General features: G+C 45.6%; 1 protein-coding gene across 1 annotated transcript in view; it reads left to right on the forward strand.

Moving 5' to 3' along the window:
- The window catches only part of SNX9 (sorting nexin 9), a 103,022-nt gene extending 89,948 nt beyond the window's left edge, over positions 1-13,074 (forward strand). The window contains 6 exon segments of the mRNA XM_081294703.1: positions 1,522-1,599; positions 5,718-5,794; positions 8,059-8,148; positions 9,351-9,465; positions 10,197-10,288; positions 11,545-13,074. Of these exon segments, the coding sequence (XP_081150829.1) occupies positions 1,522-1,599; positions 5,718-5,794; positions 8,059-8,148; positions 9,351-9,465; positions 10,197-10,288; positions 11,545-11,592 (500 nt within the window). The 3' untranslated portion in view covers positions 11,593-13,074.
- Positions 13,075-18,394: the final 5,320 nt, after the last annotated feature.

Here is an 18,394-nt window from a genome sequence, read left to right on the forward strand (position 1 = left end):
GTAAAAACTGGAAACAACAGTTCATTTATGATGTATTCCAATGATACAGTGTCCTGTGAACCACAGCTGCTGTGTTTATCAACATAGAAGAATCTCACAAAGCAAAACAAACAAAACAAGCCATGGAATACTCACAGTACGTTGGAATTCACATATTATCAGAACATGTCAAAGTAAGCCATATATTTTTAAAGTATGTATGAATTAGGAAAAAAACAAATGAAAGACAAGCAAAAATTCATGGTCAGAAGACATTGAGTTGAGAAGGGCAACACAAATTGATTTTAAAAGTCATTGGTAATATTCTGTTTTTTAAAACTGAGTAGGTGGTCTAGATGCATTTTAGGAAATCAGTTTTTAAAGTAATAGATTTGTTTAGCTATTAGAAGGTCATCAAAACAAACCACTTAAATCTATGTGCCCTTTGAAAACTTTTTTTTTAAGTGAATGCAAATGTTAAATTTTTAAGAATATCAGACAAATCTGGGATTGTGGTTTCTTTTAGAGAATTAAATTCTTTACATTTGCTGCCTGGTCAGCTCCAAGCCCTGTTAGGCCATAGGAAGAGATGTGTGAAACTGGAGATACTGGCCTTTAACACGAAACCCCCCGTGGGGTTCAAGCACCTGGCAGAGTCTTTGAGCCCAGAGAGAGGCAGAAGCACCAAGGTGAACCGGTTCTTAAGGTTGACTGAGCTAACATAGTTTTGGTCCGAGTGTCCTAATAACCTACCGCTCAAACAGGTTCCCTCAAAGGCCATAGGCGCATGCGAGGGGACAGAGCAGCCTACGACACGGAGACTTTTTTTGGAGATGCTCTGGAAAGATCCTCAAATCCTAGTGTCTCCCAGCTTAAGGAGGAGGCTTAGGACCAGTTGGTGAGGAGACAGCTCCCCGTCCCCAGTCCCATGATTCTGACTGCCTTGTTCTGCCACACTTCCTCCTCACAGTTGTTGTGTGGTTGGTTATTGGTCTGCATGTAGCTTTGGGCTCATCAATTAGGTTGTCTGTACCTTATTTTCCTTCATATGGGGACATCTGTACCCCTGGTGGGGGTTCTTGTGACAACTCAGTTCAGTGATGCATGTAAAGGTGCTTTGCAAACCAGAAGTCATTCAGGTGAGCTTGGTTTCACTGTGTTCATTCAGTGGATGAGAAAGTGGGGTGGTTGGTAATAATAGCATCCACTCTTAATTGAACATGAATTAAACATAAATAACAAGTTGAGCACCATGGTACATGCCTGTAATCCCAGCAACTCAGGAGACTGAGGCAGGAGGGTCCCAAGTTGTCCAGCCTGGCCAACTCAGTGGGGCCTTTTTAAAATTTAAAAAGGGCTGGGGCTTTAGCTCATGGTAGAGTGCTTGCCTAACATGTATCAATGCTTTATTAAAGAGTATAGATTGTTTTGAATCACATCAAATGTCTTTTGTTATAAAATAATTACTATTAGAAAAAAGTGAACCCCATTTCCGTTTACTTGGAGGACTAATTAACAATTGATTCTTTCATTCTCCTTCAGCATTACCCAAGGAATATCAGAAGATAGGAAAAGCCTTGCAGAGTTTAGCAACAGTGTTTAGTTCCAGTGGTTATCAAGGTACATCTTTATTTATTTATTTTGTATTTTTTTAATTGATACATAATAATTGTACCCACCTATGGAATACAGTGTGGTGACTCGTTGCGTGTATGCAGTGTACTCAGTGTGCGATGTGAAGCCCGGGCAGCTAGCCTTTCCACCTTCATCATTTCTTATGTTTGGAGCCCATGCTGCTCTCTTGAGTTCTGCATAAAATATGTAATAGGCTGTTGTGTACTGGGGTTGCCTGCTGTGCTGTGGAACTCTAGAACCTGTTCCTCTTGGAGTTTCACTTCCTGTTACCCAGCCTCCTATCCCCATCATCCCTGACCTCTAGCGACCCCAGTTCTGCTGTCTTCCACTTTGAGATCAGCTCTTTTGGCTTCCGCGGTTGAGAGAAAACCCTCTTTCAGGGTCTTATCCAGACCTGTCAAACCTCAGGATCTGGCAGGCAGTCAGCAGTGTTGCAGTGAGCACTGCTGTCCCTGATGTCCACTGGGCCACGCCACATGCACAGGCTTGTGCAGCCTCACCTCCTGGCTCTGGAGAAGAGTGAGGGGCTGTTACACTGGTGTTTTCTTGCCAGCTTGGCTCCCTGACTTTGCTGTCAGGTGTAGCTCCTTCACTTAATGTGATAGGTAACTGCGGCAGGCAGCAGTCTACCCTTACTGCATCTCTGTGCCAAACCTCGTCAAGGCTTCCTGTTGAAAAAGCCAGGTTTCATCAGGGCCTTTCAAGGAACCATATTTAAGTAATAAATCTGTTGCCTTGTATCTCTTCATAATCGTTTTCAACTTCTCCTGCACAGATATGTGCTGCCTGTGGCAGGTGGAGTCCTTGCCCTCATACCTTGGCAGCACTTGTGAGTTTCCTTTATAAAATGGAAAAAGCATTGGTCAGCTAGGGCACCTATTGAATTTGAGCGTCTCCTCTCGCCACGTGGGTAACTCAGTGTTAGAATTGGTACCTCCCCAGGAAGCTAATCCGATACTAGACAGGACAGGGCTTTGGATGTCATTTGCTAAATGTTTGCAGAAACAAGAAATGGGTCTGTCATCAAAATATAAGATTGAGGGCTCCCACATATGAGTAGTTCTTGTTGGCCTGACTTCTCCATCTTATAATCGGCACTTAAACTGGAAGGAGCCTCAGGTCCAGTTAGCCTCAATGAGAAGCCTATGAGAAAAGTGCCTTGGCCTAGTTGACCAGTGGCCAGTGGAGGCACCAAGACCAGAACCGGGAGTGGGGTGGTTCCTGGGCAGATGTACAGGCACCCTGTTACCTTTGAGGTGCTGCAGTGTGGAACTAGGTGGGAGCCGTCTGCGATGCTGGAAGTCACTTGTTGGTCCCCATGGCATCCTGTGTCAGAACTTCTGAGGCCTAGAATGGACAAGCTCACCTCTTTCAGAATGTGGCTTGTTTGGATTTCATCATTCCTGCCATGCATCAGTGATTAAGGAAAAGCAGGACTTTTTTTCTTTGGTATCTTGTTACCATGGTGAGATTGGCAGTCCCTTGCTGTCATCCATGCCCTAACTGGTAGTGGAAGCCTAACAATTCTCCTAGGTGTGAATTCAGAGTTTGTTTTGGGCCAGGTTATACAATACGTGTACCCAGATTTTGGATCTCTAGTCATTTGAAGTCACACAGAAAACTTAGAAACCATTCAGAACAATCATAGGGTTTTCAAATAGCAGTTGGCTGTTCCCTCCTCCCTGATTCTGGAGGAGATGAGAATATTACTCATTGTTCATTGGTATGACAGTAGTAATAGAGGTGCAGATAACTGACCAAAAGTTTTAAGAGGGGGAAGAGAAGACGGTAAACTAGAAAGTGATTTCTAAAGAAGTTCCTTGATGACGTTATACTGCAAATAACTCATTCTCTTAAAAATATGCTGGAACCCACTGTATTTTTCTTGAGACAGATCAGGTTCTCTGGAGCCTTACCATCTCTATAATTTTAACCTGAACCAACATAAAAGAAAGAAAATGTAGTTAACCAAAAGGAGAAAGGAGGACTAGAAGGTGCAGGTGGGAGGAGGGCTGAGGCCACCTCCAGGTAGTGAAGGTGGGCAGTAGGAGGGGGCGTCAGGCACTGCCACTGTCCAGGTGCTCATCTCTTGAATGCCCCAGAATGAGCTGCACAATGATTCCTCCATATTTTCTGTACTGTCCTTGTCACGTTATCTAATAACACATTGTTAGATAATCATCCTGCAAATGGCATTTTCAAGTATTAAAAAGTACTCAATATGTTTTATATTGAATGTCATTTAATTTACTAGTTACTATTTTTAAAGAACTGTTCAAGTTCCTCCTGACAAACTTCTTTCATCGCAAAGGACAGTGAAGGTCAGTAGTGCCGAGCGTGGTGTCCTGGAGCAGCACTGCGCCCTGTGCTCTTGTGATTACCGTCCCTGCAGCCCATTCCTAAGGAGGCCTCTGGCTAGAGCAGACACGCTCACCCTGCTCTCTCAGCAGTGCGTGTGGTCGACTGACCCATGAAATAGTCCATATTCATTGAATTATCATATGGAAATGTAATCAATAAAAAATTACAAATGATTATCTATGGAAGAGGAGGAGGACAGATACAGAAGCAAGGCTCTGATGATAACTCCTTTTGTAGATTTGACTTTGAAAACACGTGACTGTTTAACACAATTATTAGAAAACCAATTTAAATCAAAATGAAAAAGAAATCCCTTAGAGTCAAAAACAAAACATGTGGGCAGGGGTTATAGCTCAGAGGTACAGCGCTCACCTAGCATGCATGAGGCACTGGGTTCGATCCTCAGCACCACATTAAAAAAATAAAGATATTGTGTCCACCTGTAACTAAAAAAAGAAAGAAAGAAAGAAAGAAAAAACACGTGACCTGGTTCATTGAGGTGAAAGCAGTGACTGTGCGACCTACAGAAGATGCCTAAGGTCTTAAAGACTGCAAAAGGATTAGTTACTTTTGCTAATCCACTAATAAGCAATAGGATATTGGTATTATTATTATAAAACTTCTAAAGCTATATTTACATAGTGTAGGGCAAGCCAGATATCTGATTATGTTATTGTTAGTTATTAGCAACTAACATTTTTAAAATAAAAATCAAAGTTTAAAACAAAGTTTAAAAAAACTCTTGAGTTCTAATCTTGAATTGGAAATATTACTATGAGCTCATGATGTATTTTCCATCTTTTGAAGAACACAGTTTTCCCTGCTATTCACTTAAAAGGCCTTTCTTTGATCACCAAAAAATTGATAAAGGAAAGTTAACAGAAGTAATAAAGAATGAATAACTAGGGGATGGGATTGTGGCTCAGCGGTGGAGCTCATGCCTAGCACCTTTGAGACCCGAGTTCGATCCTCAGCACCACATAAAAATAAAGGCATTGTGTTGTGTTCATCTACACCTAAAAAATAAATATTTAAAAAAAGAATGAATAATTAAATAGAAGAGCATCGTTTTGTAAATCCATACTAAAGTAAAAGACATAGACAACAACATTTGTGGCCTCCAACATTGTGAACACTAGAAATAACTGGAAAACGTGAATCTAAATCTAAATCTGGTCAAGCCTCCAGACCTTATGGCCAATGTGAAGTGAAAGCAGGAACAGGAACGTGTTAAGTGTCACTGCAGAGATGCAGTCAGCAGCACCCAGGTGTGGGACCCGTGATCCTCAGCACCCGGTAAAAAGAACTTTGCAAGGAATAAAAGGGGGGGGCGGGAAGAAGAGGCCTCCATGACAAACACAGGCCTGTCTTCCGAATCTTCTTTGCATCCTGGTTCAAAAGCCAGCTTGCCCTGAGCTGCCTGGAGCACCCACTGGAGGGTCACGCCTGTCTTTTCTTCATGTGCGGTGGAGTGCAGTGGCACTGTCCTATTTTTCAAAGGATCCTTATCTTTTAGGTACAGTTTCCAGGTGGATTGTGTGACAGGAGTGGAGAGTGTACATAGGAAATGTTGGCCTTAAGCTTCCAGTTGGGAAGCTGGGCGCTAGTGCTAAGGAATCACAAGATTGATCTTGCTTGTTTTGCGAGTGTTTGGTATTTCCTACATTAAAATTTACCAATAAAATTTTGGAGAAAATCAAAAGTAAATATGTATAACTTCCAGTCACTATAATCCTTTTCAGGTGAAGCAGATCTCAATGACGCAATAACAGAAGCAGGAAAGACTTACGAGGAGATCGCCAGTCTTGTGGCAGAACAGGTACTGCATGATCACATGATCCCAGGGAGGAATTTTTTGCTTTCTAATGCACAGATTTAAGACTTATTGTACGGCAAATCCAAATAGCCTTTTCTTTTCTGCTTTTAAGTGTCTCTATTAACTGTAGGGGGATGGGGCTTCTGTTTGTTCTGCAGTGCTGGGGCCAGGAATCCAGGGCCTTGCATGAGCTAGCCAAGTGCTTCCACTGAGCGACATCTCCAGCCCACTGACACAGTGTTTCTTAGGTTAAGCCAAAGTGGATAGACAAAATGTGTCATCCAAAAATCTAAAGGAAGTTGGGATCAGTGGTAGATCATCTGTTTAGCATGTGTGAGGCCCTGGATTCTGTCCTGAGCACAAAAAAAAAAAAAACAACAATCTAAATGAATGCCTTCCAGTATTGATAGCTCTGAGCCGTGCTTGGCCTTCGAAGGATGGTGGCATATGGGAGAGAGCACTGGCTCAGCGCTGCCAGGACTCTTACCTAGACACGTGTTAAAGGGCCTTGGTAGTGCCTACCTTCTGTGGTTCTAAGGATTTCATAGCTGATATATTTCTTTTTAAATATTTTTTAGGGGCTGGGGATGTGGCTCAAGCGGTAGCGCGCTTGCCTGGCATGTGCAAGGCGCTGGGTTCGATCCTCAACACCACATACAAATAAAATAAAGATGTTGTGTCCACCAAAAACTAAAAAATAAATATTAAAAAATTCTTTAAAAAAAATATTTTTTAGTTGTTGATGTACCTTTATTTTTTATTTATTTATATGTGGTGCTGAGGATCAAACCCAGTGCCTCACACATGCTAGGCAAGTGCTCTGCCCCTCAGCCACAGCCCCAGTTCCTCATAGCTAATATATCTTAAAAAGCACTTGCCACAGTCCCCATCCCCAGAACACACCTTTGAACCACTGAAAATTCTAATAAATAACAATTTCCTTTTTCTTTTAACAGATAACAGTTTTTAAGGGGAATAATCATATAAATTGTTTCACATCTCTGATTTTTAAAAAAAAATTCAGATGGCTCTTGAAATATACTTATGCCACATATACACACACACGCACATACACACACATGCATACACACTGAAGCAGTCAGTAGCTCTTTTGCTAATACTCATAAAAATATCAAGTTTAGAATTGTAAGTAACACAGCTATTAAAAATTACCATTAGGTCAACCATGGTGGTGGGGCACCTGCAATCCCAGCCACTTGGGGCCTGAGGTGGGAGGATGGTAAGTTCAAGGGCAGTCTGAGTAATTTAGCAAGGGAAAAAAGCGGGGCAGGGAGAAGAGCCTTAGATGACAAACAGGGCACCTGTCTTCCACAAGGGCCTTCTTTGCTTCCTGGTTCAAAAGCCAGCTTGCTCTGAGCTGCCCAGGACCACCCCCTGGTGGGTCACACATGTCAGAGCAATTTTCTTTCTTAGGTGTGCAGTAGTATCGCTCCTGTCTTTTAAAGGATCCTTATCTTTAAAGATGGTGGGTGAGCTGCTGGGTGAGCTAGGGGTGTAGCTCAGTCGCGGAGCACTTGGCTGGCATGCACAGGCCCTGGGTAGAATACTCAGTACGGGGGGAGTAGGGGAGTATATCTATACACTCATATATATGAATTCAAAAAATATAGAATCACTTAAAAATTGCCACTTAAGAAGATTACCAGGTTTTTAAATAATATTTGTATATTTTCTGCTAAAAATAAAGATATTAAACTATAACAATTTATTTATCTGCATATAAAACATACAGTTTTTTTGTTTTGCATTTTTCCCTCGGTACTGGGGATTGGACCCAGGGTACTTTACCACTAAGTCACATCTACAGTCTTTTTTATTTTTTTTTATTTTGAAACAGGGTCTCACTAAGTTGCTTAGGGGCCTGCTAAGTTGCTGAGGTTGGCCTTGAATTTGCTGTCCTAGCAAGCCCCTGAGATTACCGGGTGCACCACCACACCTGGAAAAACAAACTATTAGCTGAGAATTTTTCCCTCATAGTGTTTTATTTTGGATCACCACAAAATATCTAATTTTACAAAGCAACCTAACAGTTGTATGCTGTTTTATCCTTTACTACATGTGAGTCAGGAGTGCAGTAGTTTGGGGGATTATTTTCTTTTAGGAAAAGTGGTCTGAATGCCTCACGTGCAGTGACTTGGCTATGCGTGGAGGATCTGGTTGACATGGTCCTCATATACTAGTTTCTTTTCCTTGATTTTTTTTTTTAATTCCTCTGCCAGTAACAACCAGCCAATCTCTTGTTACAGCCAAAGAAAGATCTCCACCTCCTCATGGAATGTAATCACGAGTATAAAGGCTTCCTTGGCTGCTTCCCGGATATCATCGGTGCTCATAAGGTAACCTGGCCACAGGCACAAAGGAGAGGGCTTCGGGGGCTTCGGGGGCTTCGGGCAGACACACACACAGCCTGGCAATGCCGTCTGACAGGGTTGTCCTTATTAACAAGAAATGCTAATTCCCATCATAAAGATTTCTAAACTCGTTAATGATTCCCAACTAGAATTAAAGGTATATTTGAAAGAAAAAAAAAAAGATTTCTAAACTTAAAAATTGGATGGGGTGACCTCCCTTTTTCAAAATCCACGTTACCTCAGTCATGAGAATTTTACCAGCTGTGGCATGTAGCATTCTGCTTTATGCTTTACCATTTAAATCTTGTGAAGGGGAAGCATGGGTTAATTGGCTTTTGTACAACTTCAGACAATTTAGTGTAAAACTGAGAACAATTTGCTTCTCATAGGAATTTGCCCTGGCAGGCTTGGAGTTATAGGCATGGAGGCTGATTTGGGCAGTAGTATGGCATTTTCCCTCCCAGATAGCCCTAAACAACAAGCAGGGCAGTGACACTGGAGTGAGAGATGTGTGGCAGCCTTTACAACTTCTACCATCTAAATATTAGTTTAAATTTATTCATTCCCCCTTACAAAAATCAGAATAAAGCTAAGCCTTGCAGTCAGCAGATGCAAGGGCCAGCTTATAAACCTTGTTTCATGGAAGAAGAGACAGACAAAGCCCCGTGTGCAGGTACTACACGGCAGCTCCCTCGGGCTTCCCAAAGCTGCTGGGAATGCCTGTTTTCCTGTTGTGCACTACTCTTGAAATGCCTGTGGCTTATAAATAATACAGAGATGGTGTGCTGTGTGGTTTTCTCTTTTGTTGTATCATAAAAATGATAAATTTTAGCTTAGTTACATTTTTCAGGAATAGCAGTCTTTTCTCTTTCAGGGAAATTAAATTTAGATGCTTGCCTCTGTTCTTACTGGTGGACACATGTTCCCACTTGTGGCAAGTCACTTGCAGAATATGTTAACATTGTTGCATTTTTTAAAATATTTATTTGTGTATCTGTAGTTTTAGGTGGATACATTAGTTTGTTTTTATGTGGTACTGAGGATTGAACCCAGTGCCTCATGCATGCTAGGGGAGCACTCTACCACTGAGCCACCACCCCAGCCCCAACATTGTTGCATTTTTTTAAACTAATGACTAACCCCTTTCAATTTGTCTTACCAATATCATTGCATTTTCTATTTCACAGGGAGCAATAGAAAAAGTGAAAGAAAGTGATAAGCTAGTTGCAACTAGTAAAATCACTCCACAGGACAAGCAGACCATGGTGAAGCGAGTCGGCACCATGTCTTATGCTTTGCAAGGTAAGGAGAAAGGTTATGAGTAGTTGGTGGAGGGCCATCCCGACAAAGTAGACATTCCCCTTGCTGGAGAGAACTCCAAATATAAATAGCAGTTAAATAAACAAGAGCCCCTTGCTTGCCAGATCCCATTGGTAAAGAAAAGCTGCGATATTTAATTTCTCACTAATGCCCCTCACAGCAGCTTGATTAAACCTACATGTTGTGTTACTTCTTAGAGACACTGAAGGTTCTTTTTATAACCCTTAATATCATACTGCTCTATTAAATTCCAAAGCCTGGCATTTATCGGTGTATAACCTTTGTGCCCCAGGACTGTGGAGGGCATTGGGGATCCAGAGGAATCATCCTAGGCATAGTTTTGCTGGTAGTAAGTAGAAGATATTGGTTCACTTTTAGAGATGGGACCATGTGTGAACAGACAGGAGCAGCAATGGAGGCTCCTGTGTTTTGGTGGATGGTGGATGAGAGTGTCTGGATGGATGCGGAAGGGCGTTCGTGGTATTTAACATGCAAATCAATGAAAACATCCATGTACTGGAAGGTGGTGTTTGCCTCTGACTGTGCAGCCGGTTTTTCTAGCCTCTGTGCAGGATGATGTGCCAGGAACTGCTCAGAAGCCAGCCAGACCAGCTCCAGTTGATGATGAGTCATGACTGAGTGGAGAAACCAGGTGTAGTCATTTGAAATCTTGGTGGGGTGGAAACTAACCGCTGTCTTGGTTTGGGTTGTAGCTGAGATGAATCACTTCCACAGTAACCGGATCTATGATTACAACAGCGTCATCCGCCTGTACCTGGAGCAACAAGTGCAGTTCTATGAAACAGTAAGTGGGACCCCTTTCAGTGCCTTTTGCACCCGTACCCTGAGAGGAGGGCTTGCAGGTAACTAAAGTCAATCTGTTTGTATTCTTTAATCCTAAGTAATAAACCAAAAGGGGTTAAGTTTTGAACAGGTTTTTTTTTTTTTTTAAACCTCTTTTAATTCCATCTGCCCTTTCCTCTTTGGGTAACATTGAGTTAAAAAGGGTTTCTTCTGAAGAAGAAGCACTGGGTGCTAGTTTTGAAGGCCCAAGAACTCCTGACTGCACAGCTTCTCTAACCTCCTCCCAGCCTTTCTGTGCCTTTGTGCACAGGGACAGTGCTGAATGAGATGAGGTCACTCTGTTTCCAGAGACTTCATCCTCTCAGCTGGGAAATGAGACCAAAGGCAGCCTTTGTGTGTGACCCAGGTGTTCAGAGTGGACCAAAGGGTTCTCTTCAGGAAACCAAAAGAGAGCAAAACCTTAAATATTTTCATTTAGAAAATTACAATGGGGGCTGGGGATGTGGCTCAAGCGGTAGCGCGCTCGCCTGGCATGCGTGCGGCCTGGGTTCGATCCTCAGCACCACATACAAACAAAGATGTTGTGTCTGCCGAGAACTAAAAAATAAATATTAAGAAAAAAAAGAAAATTACAATGAAAACGTAAACTCCCATGCTTCTGTAATGTTTTGGTTAGCAGAACATGGAAAAAAGCATTCTTTTCATGTAAATGGAGCTTAGACATCAGAAGACAAGTTCTGTAGTCATTTTGACCGCTGGGCCCTGCCTCGTCTCTCTGCATTATGTGTGTTCAGGGACTGTGGCAGGGCAGCCCTCAGCTCACATCCAGTCATGTGTCACCTTTGTGCTCATACTGTCCAAAGCGCCAGTCTCCCGTGGCAGGCTGCTGATATGGAGCTGTGCGTCACTTGCTTCCTGCTTGTCTGTGGCATGTGTGGGAATAACTGGGGTGGGCGTTGTGCCTAGAGAGAGCTCGCCAGCGCCTCCTCCGCCCAGCAAGCTGGGCCTGTGATGGCGTCACACCTTCTCCTAACTGGGGCTGCGGGTCTTTGCCTCTGGCTCCTGTGAGAACACAGCCACACTGTCAGCAGCAGCCAGCCATGGAGGAGCAGGGCTGAGAAGGGTCAGAAGAGGCAGAGCTGAGATCAGTTGAAGGAGCCGGCAAGTTTGTGGTGTTTACTTGTGAGAGTTGTAACGGTAGTGTGCTATGACATCATCATGGGGTAATATCTCGGAATTGCTTTGTTTTTTCACCAGATTGCAGAAAAGCTGAGGCAGGCCCTCAGCCGCTTTCCGGTTATGTAGAACAGAGCGGAACATGAAGAAAACTCCGAAGTGCTTCCTTCTGACTTGGGCAATGCAGTTCAAAGTTTATTTTTTTTTCTCCATCATCAGAAAAAAAGAAAGAAAACCAAAAAGAAATAAGAGTTGGAAAAAGCTGTTTTCTCTATTAACCAGCCTGAATGCACTACTATTTAGGGTTGGTCTTCTTTTGTTTATTTCTTCATTCATTATTTAAACCAATGGAAATTGTCTCTATTTTTGGAAAGAACTTAAATTTATTAGGATTTTTGAATGGAGAATTAGGGTCTCCCCACTGATATTTTACATATAATCATAATTTATACATTACCCATGTTCTTCCGGTTCTTACCCAATGTCAGATAATTAATTACTAATTGCTTTCTTAAAAATATGAAATATTCCAGAATAAAAAGACACATGTTTATATATTTTTATAACTCCTTGGTCTTCTGGGGTTCCTGTCTGTTCAGGAAGATCCACACACCCTTCACTGTGCCAGTGCTTCTGCCTCAGGAGGGAGAGAGCCCAGGGCTCTGGGTACCTTGCCCTGCATGTGCTGCAGGGACCATCTCGTGTCCCCTTGGTGGGCACAGTGGGCACACAGCAAGTGCACCTGCCTGCTGCTCTTCCATGGAAGACAGTGCTCCCTCTGTGCCCTGCTTCCTGATCCTGGGCAAGGCGTGTTTATGCTAGAAAGAATACAGCAGAAAGGCTGAAAGACCTTTTAAAAAGGCTTTAGCCCCGGGCTGGTGGCCGTTCTGACTCCTGTGCCCAGGAGCACCAGGGGAGAGCATCCTCCAGAGCTGCCGCCCCTCCCATCCTGTCCCTCCACTCGCCATCAGAGGGAAGAAGTGCTGGGATGGCCTGAGGTGCCACGTGATTGCCATGTGGACAGGAGGCCAGTCGAGGTCCTCTGAAAAGATGGAAACCAGAGTTTAGTGCCTGGCCCCTCCCCACCAAATGGGAGAGTTTGGGGACTGAGATGGACCGCAGCATGCCCAGTGTGCAGGAAGGTGCTGATGAGAAGCCCAAGCGACACCTGTCTTGACTGTCCAGCCTTCCTGGTCACTGATACTTCCATTAAGGGCACCAGGCAAAAAGGTCTCGACCTGCTGACCGCTGATTAGCACCCGCAGGCCGCCTGCTCTACTGTTGCCTTACCACCTCATCTGCCACCGTCCCTGCTCTGACCCAGTGATTACAGAAACGGAAAGTCAGCAGCAAAAACAGGAGAAACCAAAGCAGTAGATGAGGACAGTAGTCACCTGAGAACCTCCCGCTCTCCAACATCACGGGTCTGTCACTGTTTATAAGTAATTCTCCCCACCTGACTCTTCCCCTATAAAATCCCATAGAACAGTGTTTATGATACAGCCATTTAATATATGTACAAACTGTAAAGAATATGTATAAATATTTTACACAAATGTAAGCATGTAGAAGCCAACATATAAATAAATTGTTTAAAAACTGTACAGTAAATTCTCAAAGCAAATTTTTTCAAAATACTCCTTGGTGTTTTAGTGAGCGGTTTGTTTGTTTGGGGGGCGGGGGTTGTTCTTGGTTTTTGTTCTTATTCCAGCTGCCCAAAATGGTCCGGGTAATGAAGGCTCTCTCCAGGCATAATTTCCTGTGGCACAAATCAGAAATTTAGCCTTAGGTCTGTGATCGTCCCTGGCAGCATCTCCTCGTGGCATGGGGAGCTGTGGGACACAGTGTCCTCCGGGTGTCCTGAGCTCATTGGTATGAGAAAGGGGCCAAGAAAATGGAGACTTCCCCAGGAAGATGGCAATGGCGCGGGGTGTTCCCAGAGTGACAGGAAATTCAAGCCCTCGAAAGCTGACACTTGGAAGGGTCTCCTTCACAGGGCAGAGTTTTAATGTCATGGTGTGTATTTTCTTCTCTTAGGGGATTCTTATTTGGTTTGATTTTTAATGACTTATCTTTAGTTTTCTTAGAACTACCATCATACAGTAACGACTTTCATATATCTTGACTGTGGACAAATAGATGAGCATTTGGAAAGGCCTGGTGAAAGTCTGGTCTGCATGTGGGGCAGGTGACAGTGGCCTTCCCAAAGTGGCGTCCCAGAAGGTCAACCCACTGAGTGATGGGCCGGCGTCAAGGTTGGCATGGTCCACCTACAGGCCCTGAGTAGGAGAAGGCCTTCCCCACGCAGGAGAGGGAACAACACAAACTGCACCTGTAGGCCCCGACCCTCCGGCCAGGCTCTTGTCCTCTGTGGGCAGAGTATTCCGTTTCTTCCCTGCAGGAACAGGGAGAGCATGGGGCTGGCAGGTCCTTGTGAGGCACATGCTGAGGCAGAATGAGCGCATACCAAGCTCATGGCAGGAAAGGTGCCATGCAGATCTGCCCAGCATGGGCCACAGTGCACCTTAGCTGTGGAAGGAGACCTTCCAGCCAAGGCCACTCACTGGCTGTGTGTGATCCCTTCCTCAATACAGCTAGTCCTCGTCTTCTTCAGAGGGATCATAGAACCCACCGAAAGGCAAGGAGTCTAAAATGGGAGAGTGTATTATGAAAGCAGACTAAAATCCCTTAAAAGGAAATGGGACACTTTGTGCTGGAATTTTTGATGACATTCCAGGTGAGGTAAGCCAGTTATGAAAGGACAGCTACTGTCCCATGCCACCTACCTAAGGTATGCAGAGTGGTCAGAGTCACAGGACAGGGAAGGTGGACACCCAGGCGGGGGAGGGAGAAACAGGAAATCGCTGTTCCATGGTGCAGAGCTTGAGTTTGCTTTAAAATGCATAAAGTGGCCTCAGAGCACTGATGTTAAAACTTACTCAGTTCACTTCAATCTAATGTATGAAATATGATATGTCAAGAGCTTTGTAATGTTGTGAACAACCAATAAAAAAATAAATTAAAAAAAAAAAAAACTTAGTTCCCTGTTGGGTGACACCTTTCTGAGAATCCTGTCAGATGCCCTAAATTAGCATGTCCTCCTGCTCTGGCAGGGACTGCCTGTCCTACTTCAGCCCCGTGTGACTCGGGCGTGTGGTTTGGTGGCTGTGTGGCTGTGCCCCCCCCCCCCCCCCGTCTCCTCACGTGGATACCTTCACAGCACTCAGCTGGTCTCTCCATGGGCCTCTGCAGTCTCGGGACACTGCCATGCTTGCTGACGGCCTGGCTCTCGGGCGCACACTCATATACCCCAGAGCCTTCACAAATGGACAGACTTCCTTTATAAAACAGGCCATGGGAGCCTGTTTGCTCCTTCTGCCATGTGAGGGCCAGCAGGAGGTAGCCATCCGTGAAGAACAGGCCTCACCGCACCCGGAATCCGCTGGTCCCTGGACCTTGGCTTCCCTGTCTTCAGCTCTGAGAGAGGTTTGTTTAGAAGCCACCTGGTCATGGTGTTTTGTTATAGCAGCGTGAATGACCAAGACAGTCCCCTCTGTGTCTCTGTTTCTCCCGTATTCTGCCCTTCAAATTCTAGCCACATGGGACTCCCCACTGTGATGTGTCAACCAGTGAGACGCCCAAGCTCTGGAAGCCACATAGGAGTTCCAGATCCACCGCAGGGACCGCCTAGTTTGTTTCTCCTCCCGGTGATGAAAGTCCTGCGCTGCTTGTTGTCCAGTGTCTGAAAGCACTTTGCACATATTGGGGTGGGTTTTTCTTTGAGGTGGGCTAGAGGGTAAACTGGCCTCTGCTACTCCATCGTGGCTGAAAGTGGAAACATTTATTTTCAAATTCCAAGGTGTTATTTCCCAGCATGCGTCAGTCTGTCCAGCAGACATCCCCAGGGCCCACCCTGCATCACCACAAGACTTGGTCTGGCCAAGGAAAGTCGTTGGGAGCCTGGGATAGCAGGTGCTGGCTCTCCAGCTCCACAGGGAGTGAGTGTTGGCATAAAAGGGCCGACAGCTGAAGCCACTGAGAGAGAAGGGGACCGGCATGAGCCAGGAACATGCTGCTCTGTGATGCGAGTTTGAGTTCATCCCCAGCAGGAGCTAATCCCCTGCCAATCCTGACCAGGGGATCCCTGTTTTTTATTGAACCAGAGTGTCCTTGCATCCTGACCCTAAACGGATGTCTGAAAATGTATTGGCTTGAGGAAGCAGGGACCGTGTTCCATATGGGAAACTGGATCCTCCCGGACAGACGGGCAGAGCAGAAGAAGCAGAACAGCAACTGGGTGCAGGCACAGGCAACCGTTCATCTGTGTGAGACTGGATTAGTTCGACGGCCGTTCAAATGACTTCAGCTGGCTCCGTGGATTGTATGTAATTCAGAAGGGAGTATTCTTCCCTCTGCACATGTCTATACCCATGGTGGATTAGCACAAACAGTGGGCGTACCACTGCAGTGGAAGATGGACCCCTGGAGAACTAAAACGGGCCTTTGAGGAGCCATTAACACCTGATACTCTTCTGCAAAGAGTGAGCTCTGGCTTCCTAAAGTGGGGCACGTTTCTTTTAAGACCCACTTTTCAACCACCTTTAGACTTTTGACAGCAGCTTCTTCTAACTCACCTCTAACATGGAGCCCATAGAGCCTGGGGGACTAGAAGGGGAACCGGTAAGGACATAGAAGGTAGGCAAACTGGCCATGTGCACGGCGCACATCTTCTCTGGGGAAAGGATTTGTTCCTGTCATCAGATCCTTCAAAGTAGCGGTGACTGGATAAAGGGTTGGAGCTACTGCGTTAAAAAGCCAGTTTCAGTGCTGCCAGACTGATCTGTCTTCAGCCACGTCTGGTTCTTTTTCCTGGAATGGCTTCCCCTTCTCTTGCCTCTTTCTGACGACACAGAACCTTGGAATGTAAAGGAGGAGGGAGGAGCGGTTCTCCATGGCAAGTCCCACTGGTGGCAGCTGAGGCCCTAGGTACCTCCACTGGTCCACAGGGCAGGGAGGGGTGGACTCCCAGCAGAGGTTTAATGAGCACATCCGCCCATAAAGGCCAAGAGGGCGCTGCCCAGTGCGAAGCCACGTGCCCGTTCCCCTTTTGGCCAAGGGTCTCAAGGAAACCAGAGAGGTCAGGCCCCAGGTGGGCGTGAGCCAGCTGACTGTGGAGGACAGCACCTTGCCCTGGGTGCTGCCCCCCAAGCTGCAGCAGGTCCTTCTGAGGGGTGGCTCTTGCTCCATGGACTCATGGTCAGCCCTGGGTTGGAAGAGTCACGGAGCTCCATCAGCAAAGCGCTGTCGTATTTGCCCAGCTTTCCCTTCCCTCCTCCCCTTCCTGTGGATCCCCCGAGCCTGGAGTCACCTGCGGTAGCCAGTCAGGCACCTGTTTCTGGAACCAGGCTGCAAACCCAGAGACCTGCGCAGGAGCAGCAGGGGAGGAAAAGCACCGCCCCCCCCCCCAAGAGACCAGAGGCAGGGAGTATGGCCAGAGCCCCCTGGTGCTGCGGGAGGGTCCTCAGCTGTCAGAGCTGCAGAAATGGCTCCTGGCCTGGCACCCTGATTGCCCTGCAAAGGACACCAGTGACACGCAGGAACAATGGAGAATAAGTGCAGTTTAATAACAATGTAATTCATTAAATTATTATGAGTTTGGAGAACATGTAGCTGAGTTTCCAAGGCAGCACTAAGCCTTGCGCTGAAGGAACAAGAGTAAGTATCAGATGCAGCTGTGTGAGGTCATTTCACCCAAACCTGCTTGTTCCCAATCCCTTTCTCTGTCCACCTGGACTATAGAGAGGAGAAATCGCCAGGGAGCTCAGGAGGCCACATAAAACACTCTGACCAATGAGTCTCAAATAGAATCTGAGAGCTTTTGCCTTGTTCTTGTACGGGGGCAGATACAGCTAGCTAGAGTTTCTCCCTCCCTACCTTGAATGTCAGAGCAATGCCTCAGGCTGAAGCAGCTATTTTGTAATCATGAGGCAAGAAGCCGAGGTGCCAAAGATGATCAAAAGGAAGCAAGTGTTTGCCTGGTTCCACGGAGACACTGCTTCTGGAAGGCCTGCCTTGACGCTTCCTGTTTATTTAAGATGCTGATAGTTAGGTTTTCCAAAGTACACCTGATGTGCTGGCTAAAATCTTTTAGATTTATATACATGATAGGCTATTATATGTTGCAACTTAATTGGTTTTGTCAAAAGGGAATCACCACTTTACAATTTCACTTTACTTTTCAAAACTATTTTGCTGCAGTAAAATTTAGGATATTTTTAATGCTATTTAACGATTTCAGACATACAAAAAATAAGATGTAAAATGACTCGGTGCTCAGCCTCTGCTCCCCTCCTGGGATGGGAAGCTTGCACCCCCACAAGATGGCTCTGCGCTCAACACACCTCCCTTTGCTGGAACAGTCTTCGGGAGGCTGCACCAACGCCCCCTCTGTAACTCTGCCGCTCTGGTGGCCCCGTACACGCCTCTTGATAAAACACTTCTTGGTGTTTTCATGTATAACTCTTGCAACCCGATCAGACAAGGGGTGTTCTGGAGAAGATCAAGGGCAGAAAAGAAAGGCAGGCTCCCCTGAGTGGCCCCTCTTTCCCCTCTGCAGGAACCCTCAGAAGGAGGGCTGCTGGGCAGCTGTGCCCTCCACACCCCCTGCCCATCTGTTCACCCAGCTTCTGTGCCAGGCCCTGAGCCCCTGCCAAGCCTCCTCAGGTGACATTGAGGGAACAGCCAGATTCCAGTCTGGAAAACTCATGCTGCCCCAGAGGCTTCCCTGACTTGGACCATGGTCTACTAATGCACGCAGAGCTTGTTGTTCTTGGCCTGTGAAAGCCACACACAAACACACACCTGGGACAGGTGTGCTCGGGGCTGTTTTGCCAGCTGCGATGCAGAGTTGGGCCAAGGCCCAGTGGCAGGT

This window comes from Spermophilus citellus (assembly GCF_964194105.1).
Source record: "Spermophilus citellus genome assembly, chromosome: 5".
NCBI lineage: Eukaryota > Metazoa > Chordata > Mammalia > Rodentia > Sciuridae > Spermophilus > Spermophilus citellus.